Source organism: Euprymna scolopes, chromosome 33, assembly GCF_053919585.1.
Source record: "Euprymna scolopes isolate OS-2025 chromosome 33, ASM5391958v1, whole genome shotgun sequence".
Classification (NCBI taxonomy): Eukaryota; Metazoa; Mollusca; class Cephalopoda; order Sepiida; family Sepiolidae; genus Euprymna; species Euprymna scolopes.
Window position 1 is genome coordinate 37,509,138 of NC_136514.1, and position 18,705 is coordinate 37,527,842.

Sequence of the window (18,705 nt, forward strand, 5' to 3'; positions counted from 1 at the left end):
CACAGTATTGTAATTTTGGAGTCGTTAAAGTTTGGGTTATGTGCCCTTTTTTTAAAGGTCAGTTTATAATTTTCATTTTACCTTTTTTGTAACCCCGAAAAATTTAATTCTCAAAGAATCCGTTTAACCCAAGCTTGTTTCAAAACAAAATGTAGTTATTTGGAGAATGGAGAAGTGAGTGACGGATAGGAGGGCAGAAATTAACGGAGGTACACAGAACCGCATGAATCCTTGAAGAAAGAAAAAAAATCCCTGTTTTCAGCTAATAGTACAAGCAGGCGTACAGCATAATCACGTTGACATACTGGTTTCCATTAAATTACCGAAGTTAAGCTACGTTGAACCTGATCAGTACTAAAATGGGCGATTATTTGGGAATTCCAGGTGCTGTATGCCCTCTTCGCTTTTCTCAGCAAATCTTTCAGTCGTCCTGGACTCAAGCAGTGTCGATTCAGGAGAGGTGTGGTGAAGATTGCGCAACCCTTGCTTCACAATTACACCCGCAGCTACCCTTAAAAGGAGTTATCAATTGTCTATCAAGACTGAAGGAAGATATGGACAAGCAGGCGATAATGAAACATGGTCGCTCTCCGAAGAGCTCCGGTAAGGCTGGAGTCGGTTGCCGACAATGTAGCTAGATGTTATCTATCTGTCTATGCATCTGTGTCTCTCCTATTCTCTTCCCCCGAAAGATAATCCACATTTGTTACAGTAAAGAGATCCCTAGCCCTATTTGTGAATGTTCCAACTTGTGTGTATTGGTAAACTTCTCCTAAAAACTAAACATCGACGTCCAAGTGACTGCAACAGAGGATTAACAACCGGTCTATAAAGGTTTACACCACCAGGAACCGGAACTTCTACGAAGTGTCGGATACAGCTATTATGTTGCTAAAAAGATTTACTTATATTTAAGCGATGGACTATTTACATTACCTGCTTCTTACTCGGATGTTGGTTAGCGACATTTATTTTTGAGTGAGATTAAAGAAAAGATTAAAATGTACTGCTTTTGAATAAAGAGATTGAAATCACAGTCTTCAGGTTTGTATGTTTAATACATTCGTCTCCATTTTCAATCATCTTTCAGAATAGCCCTTCATTGTTTCCTGTTATAAGATGTTCGGTAGTGATCAGATTGACAGACTGACGAAACACACACAGATCACGATTATTGCTAAAAAAAATAGATGCAAATTAAATTAGTTTTCTTCTTTCTAACGACGTCTAACATAACTGAGGTTCCGGAGGGCGTGGTCAGTAATTTGTTTTGCTTGAGTTATCGGAGAATTTCAGCATCCGATCCGTGGTCACTTATCGTATTGCTTCGGATATCGCTTTTATCTTATTTATTTGATTGCTCGCAACACAAAACAGCGAAAGATTGTGATACTATCGACGAATTAACAAAGAAGAGAAAAGAATATAATAAAAAAAGAAAATGGGTCTATCAGCAGAAAAATGGAGAGGAAGTTATTCACTAGGGTAAACAAAAAGGAAGCAAAAAATGGGATTGTTGGTCAAGGTGTGGTGGTAATTTCGGACAAAAGGACCGGACGATGGGTAATTTATAGTTATTTTACGGACAGTTCTAGGTGTTTGATGATAGATTTTGCAACAGTTAGGGTTGCGAGGGTTGACGGCAGTTAGTGTTGACGAGAGTTGTGAGTTGGACACAGTAAATCGAAGGTCAGAGCTCGAAGCAGATAGGGAAATGAATTGATCAACCGATGATAAAGAGGCCTCGGTAAATGATAACTAAGATATGGATCATAGCGTGTATAGGGTCGATGTCACACACACACACACACACACACACACACACACACACACACACACACGTGCACGCACCGAGAGTGCAACTGTTATTTGCATAATATGTCGCAGTGTGTTTTATTTCATTTTAATTTTATATTTTTGAACCCGTACACGGCCCCATCAACAACAGCTAATGTGAGAAATGACGACACGGCCGAAAGAGAAGAAAAATAAAATAAAAATAAAATGGAAAGAGAAAAAAAAAAGACTGGCAGTGTTACAACGCACGAAAGTCTTTTTTTTTTCCTTTCTTTCCTCAACTTGCAATAAATTCTCGTGTATTCGATATTATCTCCCACCGTTTGTTCTCGTTATAAGCTGTCCAACAAAATCTCAACTGAACTCTCCTGCTCTAGAATTCGTCTCATTTAACAGTTACCAATTGTGTACATATGCAAATTAGTGACATACGTTCACCAATGAGCGACCTACAAAATTATGCTTGTCTTTTCTTTTCTACATTTTCTGCTGTCATTTTACAGCTTAAGCAAACACGATGTCGTTTGCGATAGTGATGATTTCTATTACACCCTCCCCCTCGACGTATACTTCTTTGTGGAATTGGAAGTGTCATTTCCTCGTTTCCATCTTCCTCATCATTACCGTCATCGCCACCGGCACGTTCCAGAATTTCCTCTTCTGGTTCCGTAAACAGCATTTCTGAGCTCATTCGCAGAGGCAGCAGAGGATCATGGTCATCCTGGAATTTTACGTTTTCTTCCTCATTGTCATTATGTTTTCATTAACGTAGATGTCATCAATGTAAGCTGAAGTAGCTTTCACTGTGGTCTCATCTTGCATAAAAACAGTTTTAATGATATTAATGTCATTATTAAGGCTGCTACGTTTAGGCCAATACCTAAGCGTATCAAACAGTGTCGTTTTCTCTTGATTATCCCTGTCTGAAATGGGTACAGACTTATGGACCCGTATCTATAAGTAGGTTCTCTTCAAAACCAGTACTGCTATATTACTTCCTTTCTGACGCCACTGTCGTAGTTTAGCAGCGCACACGTCTGCCTTCCCGGTAAATGCATTGACATGCTGATTCAATTCTCAATAATCCATCACGGGTTGAATTTTGTGTTTAGTCGGTTGCTCAATAGCCATGTGCGGCATTAATCTTTTATGTGGTTCTAAACGTTCTTGTGCGTATGGTATTAACCAGCCGTTATCTATCCACAGCTGAAGTTCTTCGTATGCAGCCCGATTCTTGTTAGAAACTGCGTACTCTGGAATGGTACTGCATAACCGATCTGGCGATTCGATCACGGTCCATTTCTACCTCGCAGTCCAGGCCCTTTCTTTGTCGTTAAACGTAGCAGAGATATCCTTTTCTTAAATATAAATAGCTGCACATACTTCTTTCTCTCTACCAAGCGTTATAACTTCGCTTGCTTTCTCAATGCAGATTGTGGCAGTCCCTATATCACGACATGCTTGGGATAAGCTATTAATGGTTATGGCCTCCACTTTTTGCTTCCTCCATGTCCGACAGCGATTTGCGCTAACTATAGACCGGGAACATCCTTGCTTTTCGGTTATTTCCCTTTATAACAGCATCTAAAACTAACCTTCTATGTTTACATCATAAGCACTCTGATCCCCGTCTGGCATCAATTGAAATGAATGACTCTCGTCTTATGGAGGTTCCATGTTTTGACAAGCTTCTAGGTTTGTCCTTTACTTCTTATTTGAGATCGAATGTACATCAAATCTGTTGCCAAGTCTGCTGAAAAATCGTGGGATCGTTACACCGCTCCAGTAGATATCTCACTGCTGATACACTTCTCTATCTGTATGAGAGCCAAGTACATCCAATGATGGAGTACTGTTGCAGGAGCTGCTAGAAACACTTATCCTGCCTTGACAGAGTTCAAAATAGACTTCATTGCCAAGTGGGGGTGCCTTTTCTATTCCCTTCAACCTCTTTCCCATAGAAGAGACGTTGCAAGCCTATCTCTGTGTTATCGTTATTTTCATGGCAAGTGCTCGTCTGAGCTCCAATCTATATCCCCTCTGACTTTCACCAAAACACTCGTCTAGCTGAAACCGCTATCAACAATTTCCCTCACTCTTCATCTGTGTCTAAACTTAAACGTAGATTCCATGAACAAAGGATCTTTCTTAGAACTGCTTGCCTGTGGAACTCTGTTCCGTTATCCTGCTTTCCACCTTACTACAATATGATCGTCTTCAAGTCCAACGTAAACAAGTTCTTGATGAGCTGTCCCCTTAAGTAATCCAATTTTATCAAATTTCCATTACTAAGGATTACTTTGACATTTTCTTATTGACTACTGTACGCTTATTATCCTTTATCCTCGAGTGGCCTCCAGGTTTTGATAAGTAGTGACTCCTTTGTAATAAAAAAAGAAGAAAATTGTGACTTAACAATTAGGTAGATAACTTATTGTTGAAATTAACGAAAACGTAAGTAGTTTTTTTTTTTTTTAATGAAAACTCCATTTTTCGGCTGTCGGATTTCGCTACAATAACGAAGAAGTATCCAGATTTTCATATGAAGATTTTCTTTAGAGTGCCTAGATTTTGATACCCAGCTTTTGTTTAAGATGTTTATATATATATATATATATATATATATATATATATATATATATATATATATATATATATATATATATATATAATACAAATTACTTTTAATTGCTCACTTTTTATATCTTGGCAGGTATTGGTTACGGCGTCGTTATACTTATTACTTTCGTCTCCATATACTACACAACTATTATAGCCTGGTCCCTTTATTATCTCTATAATTCTATGTTCCCTGTTTTGCCGTGGAGACACTGCAGTAATACATGGAATACGCCAGCGTGTTACGAGACTGTAGTGAACCCGAATCGAAGTCGGTTTACCAATCAATCCGATAATGAAACCCAGATTGGAAATTTAACACAACTCATCAATTCCAACAGTTCGAATTTTGGTCCGAATCCAGTTTCAGCATCCGAAGAATTTTGGAAGTAAGTTCGATTATATACATTACACACACGCGTGTATATATATATATATATATATATATATATATATATATATATATATATATATATATAAAATGGGTTAAGAAATTCCAACGAAAGAAAGATGTATATTTAAATAAGGGAGAAGTCACCAACAATGTGTATTTTTTTACATTATTTTATTATTCCGTGTCTTGGTTTTTCATTGAGAATTTTGTTTGGATCATTGTAATAATGTTTTTAAGTCATTGAAATCGTTTTTACGCGCGTTTCAGACGTTCTGTGAAGCGTCCTCGTCAGAAATTATTTTCAAATGTGTTGGAGATGTAAAAGTGTCAATTTTCGTAGTTAATTTGAAGTTTTTCCAAGGGGTGGAGGCTTGTAAGTGTTTATTATTCATTGGCATGCTCAATTTTTATTACTCTTTTATTGTGCTTGTCGAGGGAGACCGCTGACCTGGCTGTAGTCGCTCTCTCTTTCTGCTAATGTTTTTTTCTTTTACTTTAGGGTGGGGTAGGGTGTGTGTGTGTGTGTGTGTGTGTGTGTGTGTGTGTGTGTGTGTGTGTGTGCGCGCGTTTGTGTGCGTGTGTGTGTTTGCTTTTATTGGTTTGGGAATGTGTATATTGTTTTATAGTATTTTGGGGTTATTTGCTTCGTTAGGAAGGCGACTGTGATCCGAGGTTGTTACTAATGTGTATGTGTGAGGAGGGGGGACTTGCTCTTCTGAAATAAGTGTAGGGGTGCTTTCATTCTATTTTGATATTTATTTTTTGGATTCTTGGATTTTAGTATTGTGATTTTTCGTTTTAGTCTTTTCGGGTATTCCTTATATTATGTTTGTTTAGAAAGAGAGGTGTATTTAAAATATGTATAGGGGATTTCTTAATGTTTCTATTTATTTGTCTTTGATTATATACATTACACACCCGCGTGTATATATATATATATATATATATATATATATATATATATATATATGTGTGTGTGTGTGTGTGTGTGTGTAAGCGAGTCGAATATATGTGTCTATATGTTGTTTTTTCAGAATTTAAATTTAACAACTAAACTTATATATACAAATATATATATATATATATATACTAGCATGGATACCCAGCGTTGCCTGGTTTGACATGAAGTTCCGTTTGAAACACACCTTTATACTAATCATTTTCATCATGGGCAACGTGGATACCCCCACAACAAAAATAAAGGACGGATGAAAACACGTAAATGTAAACGCCCCAAAAAGAAGTATGTGATACCCTCTCCACCAGATATTTCAACAGAAGGGCTTCAAAGAGAAGAAACTATTCTCCGGATATCGAGCACTGGAAAGACCTCCCCCCCAAAAAAACAAAATAATTAAAAAAATATCTCATTACAACTTTTGTTTCAATAAAAATAGCAGCGAATGCCCGTGCGATCGTAAAAAAAAAAAAGAAAAAAAGATCTACTAAAAATTAATTCCAAAAACAATTAAATTGAATTTTTCGTCATTTTATATTTCTAATGTAACCCCCACCCCCACAAATGAATTTGTCATATTTTGGGGTTCGTCCTGTTTATAAAATTGTGAGGTGAAAGTACAGAATGGTTTCATAAAAATTAATCAAGTTATTTTATGTTTCAAATGTAATTCCAGCCCACTCCACCACCACAAAAAATTGTATTTATTATGCCCCCCCCTTGATCGCCAAACTTGCAAAAATTATAGAGATGACACGTCTGGTTGAACGCTTTGTGGCCAAAAAGTGGGTGCTCATTATGAACAAAGCTTCTTTCTTAGAACTGCATGCTTGTGGAAATCTCTTTCGATTGTCTACTCTCCATCTCAGTGCAATTTGATTGTCTTCAAGTCCAACGTAAACAAGTTCTTGATGAACCATCCTCCTAAGTAATCCAATTTACAAAATTCCCACTACTTATGTTTACTACGCTATAATCACATGCAGATATATAATAAGCTCGATAAGCAAATATCCTTTAGCTACTTTAATATTTAGTAAGGTGTTTGATAAATTAAAATTAAAAATTAAAAATCTGTTTCATAAGAAGGAACACAGCAAAGTCAATAATTTGTACGATCGTTTCGGAAACGATATTTTTATTGTGATAGACATTAAGCCACGGACAATAATTTTGGCATATAGTTTTTTTTAAACAAAGTCTCCTCATTAGCAAAAATATTCGGTAGGTTTTGTTTTTTATAAAAAAGCACCATAAATAAACCTAACATTTTTAAGTAAGGCAGATGTATCTGGAAAATACTAAAATACAAAGAAAATAGTTACGTATATATATATATATATATATATATATATATATATATATATATATATATATATATATATATATACCTTCTAATTGTTCGCCTTTTGACGATAATTACGGTTTTCAAAAGGCGAACAATTAGAAGGTAAATAAATTAATATATATATATATAATTATTAAATTTTATTAAAAACATATTATTATAACTTCATATTTAAGCCAAATTCAGCTTTATAATTTTATTCTACTTTTTATCCCCAACTCATCTTACTTTGCTTATCAACATTAATAAGTAACCATTTTCTTTGTATTTTAATATTTTCCAGGTACATCTGCCTTACTTAAAAAATGCTAGGTTTATTTATGGTGTCTTTTATAACCCCCCCCCCAATATTTTTGCGGATGAGGAGACTTTGTTTCCAAAAAAACTATATGTCAAAATCATTGTCCTGGACTTTTGGATGTACTGGATCTATCTCAATAAAAACATCCTTTCCGAAACGATCGTACAAATTATTGACTTTGTTGTGTTCCTTCTCCTGAAACAGACTTTTAATTTTAATTTTAATTTTAAATTATCAATCACCTTACTATATATATATATATATATATATATATATATATATATATATATATATATATATATATATATATATATATATATATATATACCGTACGTCGAGGTAATTGCGCCAAATCCGGTGGTAATTGCGCCAACTAAAAAAAGTGCTCCTTATAAGCGTGGTTTCCAGAAGGACACTTTTTAGGTTTGGTGTAATTACCCCGAACTTGGCGCAATTACCCCAAAATACGGCATACAAATTCATACTTTAACTGTTTAAAAAGCCTCAAAAGAAGTGCGGATTTTTATTTTTTTTAATATGACAATCAAAATTTCGATTCGTAACAGAACCTTCTTCATAGTAATCCATTTATGCTTGTCGCCTTCAAATGTTGGTGAACCAAAGTTTAATGGTTTAATGATTTTTACAGAGCATGCGTGTCAAATGATATAATATTCACTTTTAAACAATAAGCACTGTTAATATTGGAATACAAGTTCAAAGCGGTTTAAAAGACGGACGAAGGGGTCAGCATGATTACATTACATTACTATAAGAAATTCCTTATAGTAATGTGATGTAATCATGCTGACCCCTTCGTCATTCTTTCGTTTTTTTGTTTTCTTTTCTTCTTTTTTTCCTTTTAGTTTTCTCTTTCGTTGCCCTTTCCTTTCCCTTTTTATCACGTTCTACTCTTCCTGTTTATCCTGTTAAGTCTTGATATTCTATTTCCATGTATCGCCTTCTATTTTGAGTCTAAAATGTCACTCAATGTCACCCCTGTCATTTAAATTTTAGCGTTTTAATATTTATAAATAATGAATACATTTCACTTCTTCCATTTTTGAACCAGATGGCTTCGGTGGCAAAAAAAAACTTTTTCCGTTGCCTGATGAATGACTTTTGCTTTCTTGCAAACCAATTTGTCCGAAACATTAGCATGGTCAGTGTATCGAATATGTAAGATTTATCTATATAAATAAAAATATTATATATATATATATATATATATATAGAGAGAGAGAGAGAGAGAGAGACAGACAGACAGACAGACAGAGAGAGAGAGAGAGAGAGGGAGGGAGGGAGAGAGAGAGAGCGATTTGAATAATATTGGGCGAAATGCTATTATTATTCATCGTTGAAGTAATTTATTTTCAGTTTTAATCTGGACTAGAAGGCCGCCCGGCGTTGCCCAATCGTAAGATATGCTTAAATATGATATTTTAATCCATGCAGATTATGTATTTATTATTATAGAGATAATTCGCTATCGATTATTTCATTGAACCTTATGTATGGTAGTGAGATCAAAGCTAAAAAATATATATAACTTGTGTGCCATATCAGGAATCGAAACCAAAATATACAACTATCCGCCCTCATTCCTTAGCCTCTGAGGAGCTCCCCACACACGCTCCCCTTTCCCCCCCACACGCCCCCCATATATATATATATATATATATATATATATATATATATCTGTGGAAATATTTTTTATTCGCTTATATTTCTTTTTTAAATATAACAAATATAACTATCCTTATTTAAGAAGTTCAATGTAATTACAGAGCATATAATGAATGAAAAACAAAAGTCTACATTCCAAATTTCATGATTTTGACCATCTTACAATTAATTCCTTTAATTCAGTTGACATTTACACTTATTGACAGTATTTGTTTCGTAGCACAAAATCATTCACTTAATTATTATATGAATCAATGAATCTTTTTTACCCTTAACTCATCAGAAGAAATAGCAAATATCAATCCACTAAAAGGAAATAAAATGCATTTGGGCATGATTAAGAATTCGAAAATTACTCCACAATGCATTGAAGTCTACATTGCACTGTAGAGAACCTAGTGTTGATTTTATATAACTATTTTTATATATAATGGCTTGCATTAAAGTTTAAAATGCAAAAGTCAAGTATCATACTTCAATTGTGCTCTAATCAGAAACATTAATTTCGAATGCGTTCCTGTCATATAAAAAAATACTGTTGATTTTATATGCCTGATCTTACTAGTTGTGCTGTAGTAATGGTTTGAATTTATGTTTAAAATGAAAAGATCAAGTATCATAGTTCAATTGTGCTCCAAACAGAAACATTCATTTCTAACGTGCCCCTATCATATCAAAGAACATTCTTTGATCGGATTTTTTCAAAGATATTCGGATACACAACCTATCGTCAGATACATAAAGTACATTTGTGACAAATTTTATGAAAATCGTCCCAGCCGTTTCGGATTCCATAGGGAACGAATCTCCCCCCCCACACACACACACCCAAAGTTCCTTTGATATAATAGTAGGTAGATAGGTAAAAAATAGATAGGTAACAAGAATTAACTTGAATTTTTTTAAATACATATACAATGTTTATAATTTCTGTTAGATGTTTACGTGTGCGATCCTGTTATCTTTGTACAGCCCTATTTTCAGAGTGGCAACAATCCTGGATATTTTCATTTCCTTTAGACAGATTGAAATTTTTTACTCTTTTTGAGAAGGAGAAGCTTCTTCCCGAAATATCAAAATATCTTTCACCAGCCGCCATAATATTACCAGTGAGTCTCATACTTACCAATACAATACGCGAAAGATCTATCTCAAAATAAATAGATTATTGTGAAGATTTTTATCCACAAAATGTTGTCTTCGATGTTTTTATTACCCATTCCGGTTTCTGCCTTGCGATCACCTTCATAAATACCTACATACTTATTTGCGAGCAATGCTTAAAAAAAAACTAATATTCACACTAATACACACACACACACACATCTCAATGGGATATGAACATCAAGAGACAAAAGCCAGCAGAACAACATCAGTCACTCAGCTGGCAAAACATTTTGGTCAGGGCTGTCTCACGGAAGAGGCAAAAACACTGAACACGCTTGCCACGAAAATAGCAAGAAAGAGTCGACAAAAATATACCGAGACCTTCCAAAAGAACCTTCAAGAGAGGCACCAGCACTAGCGTGCAAAGTATTTTCTGAGGGAACTCTCCCAGGAATACACAGACAAAGACGGTTCCTTGGACTGGCTCAAGAGGAGAGCTCTCCACCACGACCAGGAAAGAGTTATAATGGCTGCTCAAGACCAGGGATGGATGACCAATGCATTCAAGAAGATTGCAGGACTTACTAATGACAACAAATGCAAATTCTGCCACACGGAATTGGAACGTGTGAGTCATCTAGTATCAATTTGCAAGGTTTTTTTGGGGAACGGCTACTATACAGCGAGACATGATGGAGTATGTAAGTACTTCCACTGGAGCATCTGTAAAAAATTAAACATCCAATGTAGCAGCAACTCCTGGGAACATCAAGCTGAAAGAACAGTTGGAAATGACTTATATATCATACACTACGACCATGTAATCCCTACAGCCACCTTCCTTGAAAATCTGACAGTTATATGGAATAAGTCAGAGAGAGTTGCAACCTTGGTTGAAGTGAATGTCCCTAATGATGGGGATCTGAACAGAGCTGAAAGAGAGAAACAGACCAAATATCAAGGTCTCATGTATGATATGAAAAGAAACTGGAATCTTAGAGAGATATCAATCATACCAGTTATTATTACAGGTGCCACGGGGCTTATGAAGAAGAACCTGGAATCCTACCTAACTAATATTCCTGGTGAATCAAGTGCAAAAGAGATCCAGACAATTCCACTTAAGGGAATAACGAGGATAATAAAAAGAGCTCTCGGTTGGTTTCAATAAAAAGCAGGATAATGTTGGCAGCTGGTTTGGCTAACCCATACCGAGCGTTAGAATCTTCAAAGGAAGAAAACTAAAAAAAAAAAAAAAGCATGCACGCACAGGCCCACTGATTATAAAGAATCAATACTGAAGTTTTTCTGGTGAATTTAGATCAGTCGGTAACTTACGGTTGACACAAACTGAAGTTAACAGAATATTTCCTGTCTTATATAAAAAAAAGAAAAGAATCTAAAATTACTAAATACTAATTAATCCATTTTTTTTTTTATTATTTATCGTTTTCTTAAAGGCATCATGTATTGGGAATCACTGATGGAGTTGAAAACCTGGGCGGCATTCAATACCCTTTATTATTGTGCTTTGCCATTTCATGGATACTTATATTTTTCGCTTTATCCAAAGGAATCAAAACATCGGGAAAGGAAAGTATTTTCTTATTTATATATCATTTATTGATGTTACTTTATTTATAATACTTAAATACTTAAATACTTAAAACATTTACTTATAATGTTTATAAACATTACTTATAATGTTTATAAACATCACTCATAATGTTTATAAACATTTACTTATAATGTTTATAAACTTCACTTATAATGTTTATAAACATTACTTATAATGTTTATAAACATCACTCATAATGTTTATAACATTACTTATAATGTTTATAAACTTTACTTCTAATGTTTATAAACTTTACTCAAAATGTGATTCGTCTAGTGTGTATTTACGATAATACATGTAATATTTATAATCGTATTAACCGTGTTCTGATCTGTGATTGTTTATGGTTCTCTGTTGTCTGTTGAGTAGTGAATACGTATATTAACATTTTTTATATTAACAACGGTTTAAACAAGAGACGAACATCATTGTTGATAGAGACACCAGCGAAAGACACGTTATCTCAAATCTTCCTTTCATGCGTCCTGAAATCAAAAGTGTTTTTCTCCGAGAAGTGCAAACGTCAACGCTGGAATTATACATGGATATTTTATTTATTCTTGCTGGGTTCCTTTTCAGAGTTGGCACGCTTTGTATACGAATACATCTTGTTAAGTCGCACCGTTTCCACTTCCACGGGCGTCAAAGTCCAAAATCCCTGTTCCTCCGGTAACGCGTTGCCTATCGTACTGGTCTTACTCGTAACTAAAATGTTATGTCTCAAAACCTACCTTTTCCATTACGTCATTAGTACACGTAGCATAAAGATCCTTACTTGGTTTTTGTCACGTATCTTTGTTTATATTATCGTTAGCTTAAATCCCATCTGTCAAGGTAACATCAAGTTAACATTCCTGGTTATTAAATGTAAATAGATATTTATTCTAAATATTTTGATTATTCTAAAACATAATTCTAAAACTTTTTGCCTTGAATAATAATAATCGTCGATCAGCACAACTTTTTGGCGTTGCCCGGTAAATATTCAGCACGTTGTCACCATTGTGACCAGATTTATGGCAGTATGGGTCAGTTTAGGTCATGAGAGTAGCGTTTTATCTAACAGTCTTTATCAATAGTTTTCTGGTCACGCTGTGAAATTAGATCCACTAAACTCTCAGATTGTGCCACTGGTCCGAACGATGGATACGTGTCCGTTAGAATTACTTCAATATGATGTCAGAGAAACTGTTGCTTGACGAAAAAATATTTAAGTCTGCAAGCTGGGAAATGGCCATATGAGAATAGACAATGAATTTTTGTATTAAAAATTATTTTTTATAAGTTCCATTCTTTTCAGTCAAGCGATGGCGCATGAATTCTATTTCGCTTCTTATAAAGCTAGTAGCAAGAGGCATTTGTCTCGAGACAAACGTGTTTTTTAAATTCACCCCCCCCCCCCATTTTTAAATTAAAATGAAAATAATTAATTTTCTCACCTCAGCTTTATATATCACAAATTGAAGATAAAAGATCGATAAATAAAATAATCTAATTTAAAACAAAAAAAAGAATAGTTTTGTGCAAATTTACCTGCAAAGTAAAAACATTAAAACCTTTCTTTTAAAAAAAAAAACACGTTGATTTTTTTTTAAGTGAAACCTCACATTTTTTAAATTTTGTTCTGAAAAAATTGAATGCCTACAACAATTTTTTCTGCTTCATTCAAAGTCTTTTTTAGATTAAAAAAAAGTCACTCCATAAAGACGAAATAAAATATATTAAATAAAAAACTCATGTATGTCTTTAAGAGAATAAAAAAAATAAATAATCGGTCGAGTGGAATTTTGTTATCGGCAAAAACTGATAAGTGAAATGGGATCATTTTTCACCCATTCGGCCCATGTTGACTAACTTTTGCTTACAGCCAGTAATAGAAAGGACGATTAAGTTTGACCCTTACATGCCACCGTAGTTCTTAACTCAAATAAAAGGAGACATTTGTCTCCCTTTATTACACTTCTGAAAAATCTAATGTCGCGCTATTTTTTTAATATTGTCTTAAAAAGGTATTTTATTTAAAAAGGACATGAAATATAACATTTAAATATGCATAAATTCTTAACAATGAAGAATGAAACTACCCATTGAGTATTTTTTAGAGGTAAGTGATTTTTTGGAATTTATATATATATATTCGAAGTAAGTTAAAATTCGTTGATTTTCTTGAAATCTTTTTTAAAGAAAACCAATTAAAAAAACAAATATTGCATATTTTGCTATTAAACCTGATATTATTTTAAAATTTGGTCTTTTCTCCTTTTATTGAAAAAAAGGGTTTGAATGACATTTTTCAAGTAGTTATAAGTTTCGAAAGATAGTAAGTCGAACTATTCAAGTTTTCATCACGCATCTCTTGTAGATAAGCAAATAAAACTATCGATCAGCAACTTGAATCAAACTAGTAATAAACAAGAAAACTCTCAAACTATTCATATATATTTCCGTAATCAACGACAAAAAATGTATTCTAAAAAAAACAGCATTTCGTAGACAAATAATTTGTTAAAAACAATGTAATTTACCAATTTAACTGCTCATTAGGCTATACTACAAACACATTGTCACGAAGATTAACTCTCCACCTCTAGTTCAATATCATAACATTTGGGAAAACATGGCTGACATCATTCTGTATTCAGAAGGATCATGATAGAAAACACTAAGGTTTTGCAAGCGAGAAAAATGTTAATAGACTAAATATATATATATATATATATATATATATATATATATATATATATATACAATGCTATATATATATATAAATATATATATATATATATACAATGCTATATATATATATATATATATATATATATATATATAATAAATTAATATATTATAATTAAAAAAAAAAAACTCCGCCCACCTAATTCATAATAAGTCACCCCGTGGCCGTGATATGTGATATATATATATATATATATATATATATATATATATATATATATATATATATATATATATATATATATATATATATATATAGGAAAAGGAAAAACATAATTTCTACAGCACAACATGCCTGAAATTGATCGAGGTATCTCTGTCGAAAGCGCTCGCTATGGATCCAACATATACAATTTTGAAAAAAAAAAACACAAAGAAAAATACTCGGAGATTGGAGATGAAAAGGAAGATAATAGAACATTTCCGCGCTCTTCAATAACATTTGTTTGAACGATAAAATGCTGCCTAAATATACATAATATATATATATATATATATATATATATATATATATATATATTGAAGTTATACATTTGGATTTTACCGTCACTAGATTATTTAGCTTCCACCAGACTATCCATTCATGTGTAATCATCTTTTTCTTCACCATATTACCTCTGCTTCACTTTTTTTGTTATCAAGTAAGATCCTTGACTTACTTGTTGTTTCATCAAATACTTTTGCATGCAAAATCTGATCCCGCATTTTGCTAATTCCTACCGTCTGATGAGAAGGAAAGTATTTCTTCGAAACTCCGCGGATTAAGGACTATCCACTCATCTAGAGTTTCCTTTTTAGATTAAATATGTTTTTAAGTCATTTCAAAGTGTTTTTTAACAGGTTTTATTAACTGTTTGCTCGTATATATATATATATATATATATATATATATATATATATATATATATATATATATATATATATATATTCTTCTCAACCCAATATCATCAGTTAATTGTTTTTAAGTTCTTTCCTAAGAATCGAAATCAAAACCTTTAGGTATAATTGACTCTAGCATATACCATAATAAGCGCACGTCTTCTCATCTAATAAAGTTGTTCTGGTGTTAATATCCTGTTCCAATGTGTTTTAAAATATGTAATTTTCCTTTTCGGAATTTTCTATTTCAGGTTGTGTATGTGACTGCCACCGTACCTTATGTGCTACTGGCGGTACTGCTCGGTCGTGTCGTTACTCTACCAGGTTCAAAAGATGGATTAATTTATTATATGACGCCGAAATGGGAAAAACTGAAGCAGTTTTCCGTAAGTAAAATTAATTACTGAATTGTTGTTTGAATACTATAATTAGGGGGCGTGGGGTGAGTTGTCAGTCTTTTCTACGCCCGAGTCGAGGGAAGTTTGTGTCAGATGCGAATGAGAACAAAGCTGTCTTCCGCCATACCTTTCCTCTTTCTCGATGAGTTTCAGCGAAGACGGGCGCATTTGCTACGGTTACTACTTTTACCTCTTGAAGCACATTCGCTCTCTGGTATACTTAAAGAGCAATAACGTTTTACCACTGTTCGGAGCAATTTAATAAACAAAGGAATCGTAATAAAAAGGCTCTTCATTATGCTTCTGAATTTTTGGGGAGGTATGGATTGATTGTTCGTATAATTGGAATTCTTCCGACTTCGTGCAGATTACCGAGTTTGACAGAAAGATCCACGAGTTCAACAGAAAGATTCCCTAGTTCGACAGAAAGATTCCCGAGTTCGACAGAAAGATTATCAAGTTCAACAGAAAGATTCCTGAGTTCGATAGAAAGCTTCCCGAGTTCAACAAGACACAACTGAAGAATATCGAAGGTTACATCAACCGAAACGTTGTGAAAATAGCACTGAGGATGAGAACAGTGATCCGAAGAATCCAAATAATACGGATGTTGTTCCTTATTCGAGAGCAGTTATTTGCAGGTCACCCGGTGCGTTTAAAATCCAAGATAGTAAACTGAAGATGCAGTTGACTATGAGACAATCATCCTCAGCGCCGATAATAATGCACTTATCAAACATTTATCAAGTCACAGTATAGGACGATTTGTTAAGTCATCTCCACCATGTAATATAATCTCAAATTATTTTTTCTTACCAGATTCTTAATTAACATGATTTTTTTATGGAAATCGCTCGAGACAAGGCATGAAGCCACTTAATGCAAGAAGTTAACAAGAACGAACGCTGGTTATTGCAAAGACAGAAGATACCTATTGACATTGAAAAGACCAAGGCTGTAGGTAGAAGGAAAATTGTGAGCAGGAAGAGAGTTCCACAACCTTGTGGTCATTGGAAGGAAGCTACTGGAATAGAAAGGTGCATTACAATGAGGTATTAAAGCAGCAAATTGATGGATTAATTTATTATATGATGCCGAAATGGGAAAAACTGAAGTAGTCTTCCGTAAGTAAAAAATAATTACTGAATTGTTGGGTCCTGAATATGACCTTAAACTATATCCAGTGGTGAGGCCCCAGTTGTGGGCTTGGGGAAGTGTGGAGCTACCCTTTAATTGCCATTGCTCCCAGGTCCACTCTGGCCCGGAGTGGTAGTACCTGTTAGAGTTCCAACTATGGGTTAAATAGAAACGGACTTGAAAACAACAAATATATTCTATTAAAAAAAAATCCTCAAAAATCTTTGGATTTGGCATTAAATAACCTAAAAAGAGTTGATATGCAATAAAAGAAAAAACAACCAACCAACTGAATTGTTGCTGAATACTTTAATCAAAGAGCTAGTCAAACGAGCTGGAACAAAGGAAGCAGGAATAAATTCTGGGAAACACATGCCATATAGTATTTGTAGAAAAGACTGAGACTAGCAACATCATGTCTGTGAGAGTTTGTAGTAAAGAAGAAAGTGTGGGGCTGTCGTCATTATTGACAATCGTGTGTCCCATTAACATACGACTAAGAGGCTTCTGCGAATGACGTAATTTACAATTTCAAAAACGCAATATTTCTGAGATAAACGTCTATATCACGTTGAATAACCTGCTCGCGTTAAATCACCAAAGTTAAGCTTCGTTAAGTTAGATCAGTATTTGGATAGGTGAATATTAAGAAATGCGTTCTTAACCGGAAGTCGCTGTGAATCCTATTTCTCTAACATTAGTAGATAAGGTATGAATGATCCAATATCTCGCCGAACTGAACTACGAGTGAAATAGTTGGATAAAGTAGACTCTAAACCCTTGGTAGTGCAACTTGTCTAGAAGAAGGAAAACCTCGAAATATTCCAATAAATTCCAATAAATTGCAAATTATATAACAAGAAGGTATATTTTAGTATTACGTACAAAAGCGACATCATTTTTAAAATTTTATTTTTTTATTTTATTTTTATTTTTTACATTGCGTCTTCGGTGATCGGGAGATCCTATGTATTAAAACGAAGGATGGAAGATGATAACATACTACGAACATTACATTATTTGTATATAGATACGTGAATTTAATGTTCGTAATATGTTATTACCTTCTATCCTGGTTTTTAATAAATAGGATCTCCCGATCACCGAAGACGCAATATAAAAAATAAAAATAAAAATAAAATAAAATAAAATTTTAAAAATAATGCCGCTTCTTTTGGGGGGCCGTACGTAAAACTAAAATATACCTTCTTGGTCTTCTGGCTAGGACCTGACTGTAGTATCTGTTCTGCCTATAGATGGTATAATGATTTTGTGAGGTCTCCGTTCGCGCCGGGAGTTCATACAAAGGGGAATATTCACAGACTCCTATTAGGATATTGGAGATAAACCATAATAATCAGATATATTCTGATACTACATTATCCAGATTACTTAGATAAATACTTTTATAGTTTGAACAAAAGAACTACAATAATATGGCGGGGCCTCCATTCAAACTGAATATCCATAGAGTACCCAGCAACAATATTTTATATATGAAAGATGCCGCTGTGGCATTTCCACAGGTTCCGCTAGTTCCAAGCTGATTTATAAGAACTTAAATTAAAGTTAAAAATTATATTTTTAGTAACCTAAAAAAATGTATAATTAAAAAGAATAATATTAAGAATGTAGTTTTAAATTAATTTCCTGTGATTGCTTTTATTTTTCAGGTGTGGAAAGATGCTGCTGTCCAAACATTTTATTCCATTGGACTTGGTGTAGGTTGC

General features: G+C 33.8%; 1 protein-coding gene and 1 pseudogene across 1 annotated transcript in view; both read left to right on the forward strand.

Moving 5' to 3' along the window:
• Positions 1–278: 278 nt before the first annotated feature.
• Positions 279–396, forward strand: LOC145258425 (5S ribosomal RNA; annotated as a pseudogene).
• A 15,299-nt stretch (positions 397–15,695) lies between these two features.
• Positions 15,696–18,705, forward strand: part of LOC145258011 (sodium- and chloride-dependent glycine transporter 2-like) — a 29,654-nt gene continuing 26,644 nt past the window's right edge. The window contains exons 1-2 of the mRNA XM_080115739.1: positions 15,696–15,826; positions 18,649–18,705. The exon at positions 18,649–18,705 is cut by the window's right edge and continues 47 nt beyond it. Of these exons, the coding sequence (XP_079971865.1) occupies positions 15,791–15,826; positions 18,649–18,705 (93 nt within the window). The 5' untranslated portion in view covers positions 15,696–15,790. The remainder of the gene's footprint in view (positions 15,827–18,648) is intronic.